Source organism: Sinocyclocheilus rhinocerous, unplaced genomic scaffold, assembly GCF_001515625.1.
Source record: "Sinocyclocheilus rhinocerous isolate Xijiao unplaced genomic scaffold, SAMN03320098_v1.1 scaffold1127, whole genome shotgun sequence".
NCBI classification, from domain to species: domain Eukaryota; kingdom Metazoa; phylum Chordata; class Actinopteri; order Cypriniformes; family Cyprinidae; genus Sinocyclocheilus; species Sinocyclocheilus rhinocerous.
In genome coordinates, this window is record NW_015632463.1 from 892,780 (window position 1) to 904,538 (window position 11,759).

The 11,759-nt window shown below is 38.4% G+C and overlaps 1 protein-coding gene across 1 annotated transcript; it reads left to right on the forward strand.

Annotated features, from left to right (window-relative positions):
* The first annotated feature begins 3,014 nt into the window (after positions 1-3,014).
* Positions 3,015-7,467, forward strand: LOC107742373 (fibroblast growth factor 18-like). The gene is made up of 5 exons (XM_016555322.1): positions 3,015-3,181; positions 4,964-5,003; positions 5,106-5,283; positions 5,771-5,877; positions 6,581-7,467. Exons 1-5 carry the CDS (start codon positions 3,150-3,152, stop codon positions 6,863-6,865), a joined length of 642 nt encoding a protein of 213 aa, XP_016410808.1. The 5' UTR covers positions 3,015-3,149; the 3' UTR covers positions 6,866-7,467.
* The last annotated feature ends 4,292 nt before the right edge of the window (positions 7,468-11,759 follow it).

An 11,759-nucleotide genomic window follows, 5' to 3' on the forward strand; every position in this document is an offset into this window, starting at 1 on the left:
AGAAAACTTAAAGAGACAGTTCACCAAAAATGTAAATTCTGTCATCATTTACTCTCTCTCAAGTTGTTCCAACCCTGTATGAGTTTCTTTCTTCTGTTGAAGATAGAAAAAGAAGATATTTTGAAGAATGCTGGTAACCAAACAGTTGACGGTAGCCATTGACTGCCGTAGTATTTTCTTCCAACTGTTTGGCTACCAACGAGTTAGTAGCAATTTCGTATAAATTTGTATGATGTGATTCATATGGAAACAAACTATTTTAAGAAAAACATAACCATCAGTTGGGTATGAGAGAGATTTTACGAACTGATATGAATTAGCCACCAATTTGCCAAAACATAAAATAGTTACAAATTGCTATGAGAGTGTGTTGGCCAATCTGTAAACGTTAAAATACTCACTGTTTCAATAGTATAGTCACAATATATTTTACTATATATATATTACTACACAATATATTACTTCCTAAAATGTTCTTCGTAATGTTATATTCAGTTTTACTGCTTTGCCAACATGACAATGCAATGCCATAAACCCTAAACCTTTAAAATAATCCTAAAAATGATTAATTAAATAGATTTACAGCTCAAAGAATGCACAAGTTTTAACAGAACTATTTAAGTGCATTTTATAAAATTGTGTCACATTTCTGCTATTAAATCCTCCAAATATTTGTCCCATTTACTTCCATTGTAAATGCCTCAAAATGGAAGTAAATATGCTCAATTTATAAAGGATTTAAAACACTGTAACCTTGATTTTTTTCCACAAGTGAGTTGAAATATTTATTTATTTTTGTGGTAATCAACACAAATGTTCCTTTAAGAAAACTAAAACAGAATGTTGAAATTCAAAGAGTTCTAAAAGAATGTGCATTTGATACCTTTCACATGAAGATCTCTGGACTTCATCTAAAAATTTAATCTGGGTGGAGGGCCTGAAGTCCAGACACTGAAAGACAAAGAGCAGAGAAATGCTGGTACAAAAGGTTATACAATCACAACGGTGAGTGTGATCCAGTCAACCAGGCTTCCTAACTCAATCTAATATAGCTGTTCGCACAACCGGGTGTGTATACGCTGAATATCAGATCATTATGACCTGCTAATTGCTCAATGCTCTCCAGTGGAGATGAAATATCAAACCATTACACTAATCAAAAATGTTTGTTGTCTCTGGAAATTACGGGATTTTTAAGGTGAGAGGAAATGAGTTATAGTATTTTGGAAATGTGACACGGCTCATTTAGGATGTTCAAAACCGCCAAGCGGGCCGTGACCTGTCTAGCTACCCGCTAATTTACATCTCTCTCCTTCACTTGCACACATCTATTGCTCCTCCTGGATGGGGCACAGGGGTGCTGGGGCGAGAGAAGTGGGGTGGAGAAGCATGCAGTGCTGGCGCTTGTTGGCTGACCCGGGTGTCTGCGGTTATATCGTGGTCAGAGGAGGAGGGAAAACGGGCGGTGTTTCTGAAATCCCTGTGAAATGTTCATTTTGGAACGACTTGTTGCTTACATACCTCTCTCACACCCTCTCTTCTATTTTGAAGTGTTTAAATATGGCCTAATATTGCTCAGTACCCCTTTAGGTTTAACAGAAATCTAATTTTTAAGGGATGCACTAAGTAAGTGTTTGTTTAGGTTTAGCTGGTACTTATTTGCCAAGATAGTATCAGTGGTTTTACACTTTATACTGACACCTGTTGGTTTGGATGCATGAGCTTTGTTTGCTAACTACTGTTGCTTGTTTGTTTATCATTTTATTCCTGTTCATATGTTTTTCTCTACCTTACACTACACATATCCATATGATGGATATTCTAGATTTAATCACAACATATTTTCATGGTTGACATACCATATTTGCGGGTTGTACTGCGTTGTTTGTTTTATCACTCTGGTAGGGGCTCCCTGCTAAAAAAAAACAGCTAAAACCAGCTGGTTGGCTGGTCTTAGCTGGTTTAAGCTGGAAGCTGGTTTTAGCTGGTCTCCCAGCCTGGCTAGGCTGGTCAAGCTGGTTTTAGCTCCCAGACTGACCAGCTAAAGAAGTGGTCAAAAACCCTCTAAAACCAGCCTGCTGACCAGCTATGACCAGGCTGGATGACCAGCTAAAACCAGCTAACCAAGGCTGGTTTTGCGGGGGGTTTTAAAAACATTTTAGCAGGGCTGCTGGTTATAGAGGATTTGTGTGTATGTTTGGTTTTTCCTGTTTTGTTTAAATTTATTTTTTTTCATGCAAAAAGCCTTAATAAATGCATTAAGTAATATCTTTATTATTAGTAACCGGGTCAGCTGAATGACACGGCAATGCGATGTCAACATGGCGGCGACCATGAGGGGGCGCCCCGCTCCATGTAGATTAAAAACCGCTTTTTTTCTCCAAGACTGACAGGACTTTAATCTTTATCGCATGTGGTATTTCTCAAAACACTGTTTAACGTTTTAATTAGCAAACTAACGACTGAATGCACCTTTAAGCGGTACGTCCAGACTTCCCGAACCCTTTCCGTTTAATAAAAGGTCACTCGGTTTATGTAAGCAGTTTAAAAGTGCTGAAAGTTTTGAATTCGGTTACTGCTGGACGGTCGAACCGCTTCTCTTCCATCGCCCCACCTTGGTGATGATAAGTGAGCTAGAAACATCGTCCCATCATCATCCCTGCCCCTGCGCGCACCCCGCCCATCTCCGTTCCACTTCAGCTGCGCTTCCTTCTCATTCAGCAAACGCACTGTCCTGTGGCGAGAGAGGGGTCCTTTCCACCCCACAGCCAAACAAAAGAAGCCTGGAAAAGGAGAAAATCTAGCAAAGACTTCTTAAAGGGCAGGAGGACCCCTGAATTCCGCGTTTTTGTGGGAAGACAGCAGCGTTCTTGAGGATACTGCAGGAAGGAACACTGGGAAGCTTTTTAATATCCATCTATTGTCAGTGTGTCATGTGGAGTGTGGGGTCACACAGGAGGATGACCTGTTTTTCACCTGTCGTTCTCCAGTATACATCCGAACAGGTTTGCTTGCGAGAAGACTCTCTCTGAACAATCCTCCAACACGCGCTCAGATGCTCACCTGGGTCTGTGTCCGGTTTTGGCTCCAGTTTTTAAAACCATCGCCTCAAAGATCTCACTGTCCGGGGTGATAGAAGCGCTGGAGCGATGCAGTCCACGCTGTCCTCTGCTGTCGTGCTGTAAGTTTCACGTGTAATTGTTCAGTATGAGTTGAAGGCTGTTTTGTAGCGAGTCTCCATCTACTGATGGGTCCACCGTTTTGTCCAGCCTGAGCATTTGTTGTGTTTCCCATCTCTGGGTCAGACGATAGCCTCAGCAGATGCTGGGTTCTCATAATAACACATCCCACCCAGTGTCTTCTCAGATAACAGCAGCATGCACACTGATAATGAGACTTTCTAGGTCTGAATCCTGCTTAGACTGTAGGGTAGAAGTCCTGTGTTGGTCATTAAGCAAGTCTGAAATGAATAAAAAGAGAGTTAATGCTTAAAAATGCTACTCTTTGCTAAAAAAAAAAAAAAAAAAAGTAACCATAAATGAAAATATCTACAATCAAAAATATTTACATTTTGCAAAACTATTAAAGTTTAAAAATATATTTTTAGTCATGAATATCACAAATATTGGTTTAGTCCATTTAACCTGTAAAAATGTGTTTTAAAAGTTAATATATTTGATTTTTTTAACCTAATACTCATAGCACACAGTCATGAGGGTCTAAAGGGGTCCCCTCTGTTTTATGGTTTTCTTGACACATGACAACAAAATGGCTTCCTGCATGTTAGTTACACCACAGTGACTTTAATTATGTGGCCAGATGTGTTTCAATATTTTGATAACAATTTAAAATAAAAATGATTCACTTCTTATTTTTTTTATAAATAATATAACATTATAATAAACTACTTATGCAAAAATGTCTTTCTTCAATAATTTCAGATTTTTTAAGAAACGCTTTCTTCCTGCTTTTTATGATCTTCAGACAGTTACACCAAGACATTATTGCGTTAAGCCCCAGAAAAAAAAGATCAAAGTGATTTGGATTCAGAAATTGACAGCATGTTCATCACAGGTGTATTCTATGCCATTGTATATATGATTACATTTTAAACTTTTTTTATATATATTTCTTTAATGCACTTAATATTTCTGGACAAAAATGAGCATCATTTACCCATATATCAAAATCAGTAGTAATATTTTGTTCAATAAGAAATGTCATAAAATAGAGAAGACCAGAGTGAGTTGAATCAGGGCGGATCATTTTTTGAGGGTTTGCCCTCCCGTGTGATACCTGTCAAGATGAGGACAACTTTTAATTAGTTAATTAATTAATTAACGAATTATTTTTTTTAAATGTTAAAACAAAAAGCCCTTAACCCCTCCAGCTAAAAATGATATAAAATAATTGCGAGAAATATTAATAATTAAGAGAACGATAAAATATATTAATGTTGTTAATGAAGACGGGAAGTACATTTTGGTAGATTTGGAAGCCTGTGATACATTATGATGCCTGGCTGACATCATTTAGGAAAGGAGAGCGAGTGAGGTTGGTTGGCATATGTATAAAGTATTATTAACAATTCATAGCAGATCTGAACATTGATCTTTAAATAGATGCAGACACTCACATGTGGTGTTAGTTTGAGTTAAAATAAACATTTTCATCTTTTCTTCCTACCTCTTATAACTGTAGCCAACCATAAAATAATATCATGAATTTAAAAAAGGGAAATATTTTGTAATACTGAGTGCCTTTTTTACCTAAGGACTTAAGCTTTCATTTGCACCTATTATAATTGGCTTTGTCTTAGCATTTGATGCACAAGAGATATTCAACAAAAAATTGAAAGGTGTGCCATCCAACCTCAGTCTCTGCTACAAAGGTTAGAAACGCCACTAGAGCAGATGCAAATGTCACACAATCACATGTGTCTTTTCTATTTCTCTTTGGCCAGATGCTTCCAGGTCGTGTTACTGTTCTACGGCCCATTACAGGTGCTTACAGTATGCATGTGTTACCAATAATAAAACCATATATCAATTGATAGTTCATAAATCAATAAAAGCGATTTGTGACTGACTCCTGTGTTTGTGCAGGTGTTAGCGGTGGAAAATGTAAACTTTGGAGTACACGTAGAGAATCAGACAGGTGTGCGGGACGGCCTGAGCCGGAAACACCATCGGGTTTACCAACTATACAGTCGGACCAGCGGAAAACACGTCCAGGTGCTCGGCAAGAAAATCACCGCCATGGGAGAGGATGGGGATAAATATGGTAAGGAATCGTCTGAATGTGTCAGCCTACCTCTACACATTAATTATTATTAGTGGTATATATATTTATGTCTGCTGTCTATCTATCTATCTATCTATCTATCTATCTATCTGTGTAATAAAGAATATTATATTTAATTTATGTCTAGAAATAAGGAATTTACAATAAATACAACAATTAACAATTTATCTATATTTATTAACAATTTATTTATATTAATCATGTTACGTCCTCTTTTGAAGTCACTTTGGACAAAATCTTCAGCTAAATGAATAAGTGTAAATGTATATTAAATTATACATTCTGCTAGGATTAACACACTTCTATACTAAAACCTGAAGTTAAAAAAATCATCTGCCAACCATAGTTGTCTTGCTAAACTCTTATGCTAAACTGTAATTTCTATGACAGTGCATCGAATGCATTTCAGTGTCAGTTATGTTCATTTATATTCCTGTATGTTTGTATTTTTGTGTTTCTTCACAAGCCCAGCTCGTGGTGGAGGCCGACACCTTTGGGAGTCAAGTGAGAATAAGAGGGAAAGAGACGAACTACTACTTGTGCATGAACCGTAAGGGGAAGCTTGTGGGCAAGGTGAGTTACTGAAAAATGGCTGTACTTGATATTGTAGGGCCTGCATCCTTTAAATCATTCGCGCTCTGAAGAGCTGTTCACACACTTATTTGAAACAACCTGAGGTCACTTGTCAGTGTGAAACCCCCATAAAACGCACATCTTTGTTGGACTCTTGATGAAAAAGCTGGCAATAACGAGCTTGTTTCACAAAAATTCCAGTGAGATCAAAATTTAAGTAAGCTTCTTTTTGCAAAATGAAATTTTTAGAATAGATTATGGACCAAATATAGCGATATATCTGGAGATACATTATCCAGCCACTTTATTAGGTAGGCTACACCTTGCTAGTACCGGGTCGGACCCATTTTTGCCTTCAGAACTACCTTAATTCTTTGTGGCATAGATTCAACAAGGATAAAGTAAACAGTGTGAGATGATTTTAACTTTGTGACATGGCACACAAATCCACAAAGAGCAGCCGATCTGGTACCAACAACCACCTCACATACATAGTCACATAAATCACCTTTCTTCCCCATTCTGATGGTCGGTTTGAACATCAGCACATTGTCTTGACCATGTCTACATGCCTAAATGCAGTTGCTGCCATAATGAGCAGTTAATGAGCAGTTGAACAGGTGTACCTAATAAAGTGGCCAGTGAGTGTATATTAAACATGGCTCTTTCTTTTAAAGAAAATGCATACGTTCTTCCATTCCAGAAAGACAGCAACGTAAACGGAGGCTGCATTTTCTTCGAGATAATGCTTGAGAATAACTACACCGCTTGGATGTCAGCGCGCTACGTGGGCTGGTACATTGGCTTCACCAAAAAGGGCCGACCACGCAGAGGTCCGAACACGTTACCCAACCAGCGAGACGTGCATTTTATGAAACGCTTCCCTCCAGGAGAGCAGCCCGACCTGCAGCCCTGCAGCTTTACCACGGTCAGCAAGAGGAGCAAAAGAGTCCAGCAGACCTCCACCTCTCCTCCACCTCTCCAGTAATACAACAAACACTGACTGTTGCGCAAAGATCACTTCTTACAGAGGATCTAGTGAGACGCTTTTCCTTAAAACGCAAGTAGGTTAGGCTTTAGGACCGACCTCTCGGTAGAAGTCACAGTCGAAGGACAGAGTTGCTTAAACATTGTGTAATCATGCAAATATTACCAAAGACTCCTGGGCAAGTGTCCAGTCTCTAAACTCTGACAACAAGGGGACCAAGCACTTCAGAGGCCAAAGAATTCCCCTCTAATGTCCAGTGCCACAGCTTTGATTTGTCCCACCATAAAAGAGCAAAGAGCTCTACTTGCGTTGAGTTGTATGGCTGGAAAACTGGTAAGTGCGCGGCATAATGTGCATTAGCTGAGACTTGGCGACTTGGATGCTTATGACCAAAAGGGCGATTAAAGGACCTGCTTTGTGAACTTATCAAATGTCAACCTTGGTCCTATAACAGCCATGAGATTGTAAACAAGAACCAAAGTCATTCAGAATGTATTTGTCAAGAAAATCCTATTAGACCTCCTGGTGAAGGTGTAGTTTTTTTTTTTTTTTTGCCTCAGATACTTCACATTTCACCAGGAGCATCGAGAGTCTTTCATATTCATCCAATGAAAAAGTGATATTTAAAGGTTCATTAGTTTGGGGTTGGTAAGATTTTTAAATGTTTTTGAAAGAAGCTCAAAAAGATCAGAAATACAGAAAAAAAGGAAATATTGTTAAACAATTACAATTTACAGTAACTTCTCTATCTTAATATATTTTAAAATGTAATTTATTCCTGTGATGCAAAGCTGAATTTTAAGCAGCCATTCCTCCAGTCTCCAGTGTCACACGATCCTTCAGAAATCATTCTAATATGCTGATTTCTTGTTCAAGAAACATTTCTTATTTCTATCTATGTTGAAAACAGTTGTGCTGGTCCATATTTTTGTGGAAATCAAAAGTCCGGAAGTACAGTACGATTGATTGATCAATTCAATGCATCTTTGCTGAATAAAAGTTCTTTCTTGAAGAAAAAAAATGTAATGAACGGTAACATTTGAACGGTAGTGTAAATATAATTTAACAGCACAGAATGCCAAATTAAATATCCTGACCACTAATAAGATGGTACAATCCCCCACAATCCACAAAAGAAATTAAAGTATGAAAAAGGGGCTTATAAAAGACAACATTTGTGAGCAAACGCTGATCTGCACTGATGTTCATGGCTGTTTTACAACAAAATATCCATTACTGGTCCCAACATGAGTTGATTTTCACTCTAGAGAGTTAAATGTATCGGAGTAGTTATTTGAACTGACCCCGGAGCTTCCAGCCCTGCAAGTGTTGTAATCCTAAATGTTGCAAATTACTGTCCCAAAACCACTTGGGGCTGGTGAAGTCTTGAGAGATGAAATATTTTGATACCATTCATACTATTAAAATATTTATTTTGTGGATGCATTGATCAGTGGGTTTTATCTGTTCCAGGACACCATTACCCTGAACATTGGTGTATTTTGGGGTCCAAACTCTCCTGTGCTCTCCAGCAGTTTTATTGCCACCTGGTGGACCCAGAGGGTATAAACTACAGCCCTAAAATGCACACTTGCACACCGTGTAATAAAGGCTAGAACTAGTGTAACTATCATAAGAGTTCCAAACAATAAGAAAGCTAAACAATAAGAACAACAAAACTGAGAAGTTTTCTCAAAAGAAAACATGTATACGGGCTGCTTTGAGATTTTGTCTGTACTCTAGACATCTACTGCATTCCGGATCACCCATATTGGGCAGTAGTCGCCTCTCTCTCCCCCGTCTGAAGACTGACTTTGATCCTCCCTCTTTATAATGTCTCCATCTCTCTCATATCCACCCTTATGTCTCACAATCTGACAGCAGCCTGCCATAATTCAGTCTAATGCCTTATTTCAATGGAATTCCATTCTGAAGTTCGCACAGAACGGAACTCTCTGATTCTTGAGACGTCAGACTAAAATATTGCTCTGCATTCAAACATTTTTTGAATTGCTACAGCGCTGAAATGATTTACCCAAACTGGGCTTGTATGGTGGCTGTTGCCATGGTGGCGTTCATAAGGAAAGCTGAAATCAAATAAGACGAAAATGACAGTACTGCCAATTTCCACATATTCGGAGCAGGAGGTAAACTTAAATATTTGAACAGCAGCCCTGCGATTTCTGGAGGCCTTGGCAGGCGCTGCGGGCAGGTTACTGAAATCTGGGCCTGTCGGAAAGCCTTTATCTCAAAAGGGCGAATCATGCGTACAAACACACACGAAAAACACAAGGCGATTGTGCAAGCTTCTTAACACTCCTTCACAGTCAAGTACTTTATTCTTATTAATAACGCTTTTTTTTTCTTTAAAAAAATCTTTGCAATATACAACACCATTTTAGACGAGACAGTTCTGTTTACAACTAAATTCAGATCAGTTATGGGTCATTCAGAACCTAGACGAGCAGACAGTGAAAAGGGGAACGAGACGGACAGAGCTAAAAATGAGAAATGGAGGGACATATCAGGAGAAGAGTCAAAAAACTACAATTATTCATACAATTTCACAAGAAAAGAAAATATGAAGTCAATTTCCCAACTAAAAAAAAAAAAAAAAAAAAAAAAAAAAAAAAAAGGAAAAAAAAAAAAAAAAAAAAAAAAAAAAAAAAAAAAAAAAAAAAAAAAAAAAAAAAAAAAAAAAAAAAAAAAAAAAAAAAAAAAAAAAAAAAAAAAAAAAAAAAAAAAAAAAAAAAAAAAAAAAAAAAAAAAAAAAAAAAAAACATTAAACAATCCATTAATGTGCCTTTAGGGTTTTTTCTTCAATAATTTAAGTATTAACTTTTTCTAATTTTTTACCCGAAGAAATCAGGGTTATTATTAAAAAAAAAATACATATCCAAAAAAAAAAAAAAAAAAAAAAAAAAAAAAAAAAAAAAAAGGGAAAAGCATAAAAAAACAAAAACGTAAGACAGAAACCGAGGGGTTGACCAGCTCACATTACACATCCCATCGCTCACTCATTCATGCAGAACAGTCCTGAGGGAAGGAAGGCACTCACACCTTGCCTTCTCCCTTTAGTTTTTCATTTTTCTGTTTTAATCAATAAAAATAAAGCAAACAAAAGATAGATACAGAGTTCATGGGCCCAGGGGGTGGAGCCGGGGCAGCAGTCACTCTGTACGCAGTGGCAGGGGTGAGGGGGGCTCCACGCCCACCCTTACGTTCTCTGCTTAATGGCATTGCTCTCTCCATCTTTTCTCCACCTCCTCCTCCACAGAGAGGGAGAAAGAGAACTGACGCAGTTTGTGTTGTGGGGCGGCCCTCAAAACGACTGAAGAGGGGGAGAAATAAAACGGACAGATGGAGAGAGGAGGGTGAAGTTGAGGGGATTGGTGGTGGCGTTCCTCGACCTTTGATCCTGGCACACTTCCACAGAGACTGGGTCACCCGAACAGTCCCCACACACACTCGCACACACTCCGCACGCCACCAGGGCTTCCCTGTCATGAGATCACATGCATGTAAGTTAGATTTTGTCTTCTGATGTGTGTGAACTTCAATAAAATCCAGTCAAAACATGTGCTACCTGCTATCTGGATATATAGGTATACGTGCGGGACGGCGATCGTCCTTCCGTCTGCCCATTGGTCGACACATTGAGGAAGTCCCAGATAAGGATAGTGTCATCGTGGGAACTGCTGATGATCTGGAACTCATCGAATTGGAGCCGGAACACTCGGCCAGAATGTTCCTACACCCAGACAGACTACTATTAAAACAATCCTTTCACGACAACACTGCTGCAGATCAAAATCAGTCACAGACTGGGAATGACGTGACGCAAGACTATGGTGCAATAAATGTGTGACAATGCAGAGGGCTGATTAACTACACATGACTGAGATGAGTAACAGATCAGAGACTGTCAGGAGTAAATAACAGAGCAATTAATCGGCTGATATTTGGGCATTTGAGATTATTGATAGCAACGTTGCAAATTTTGTTGTATTGTACACATTTAAAGATTTGTCCTTAAAAAAATACTTGAGAGCCTGAAAACAAGTCAGATGTTTAGAGAAAATGAATTGAGAGCATGTATAAGGGTTCTTAAAAGGGATAGTTCACCCAAAAATGAAAAGTTGATGTTTATCTGCTTACCCCCAGGGCATCCAAGATGTAGGTGACTTGGTTTCTTCAGTAGAACACAAACAACGATTTTTAACTCAACTTGTTGCAGTCTGTCTGTCATATAATGGAAGTGAATAAGAATCAGGGCTTTGAGAGTAAAAAAAAACAAACAAACAAAACCAAATGAAACCCTGCAGCTCGTGACGATACATTGATGTGTAAAGACACAAAACAATCGGTCTGTGCAAGAAACTGAACAGTATTTATATAGTTTTTGTACTTCTGATTCACCGCAATGTCCAAACTGTCCTGAGCGCGTTCTCAACAGCCGGCGCGTGACGCGTCTTCTTCTTCTTCTTGCTTTACGGCGGATCGCAGGACAGTTCGGACATTGCGGTGAATCAGAGGTAAAAAAACAATATAAATACAGTTCAGTTTCTTGCACAGACCGATCGTTTCGTCTTTACACAACAATGTATTGTCACGAGCCGCAGGGTTTAATTTGGTTTTATTTGTGTATGTTTTTTTGACTCTCAAAGCCGTGATTCCCAATCACTTCCATTATATGACTGCCAGACTGCAACGGTTTGAGTTAAAAATCTTCGTTTGTGTTCTACTGAAGAAACAAAGTCACCTACATCTTGGATGCCCTGGGGGTAAGCAGATAAACATCAAATTTTCATTTTTGGGTGAACTATCCCTTTAAAGTCATCGCCATTGATAAAAGACAATGGATATTTTTTTGAATGCTAATTCTCACATTAAC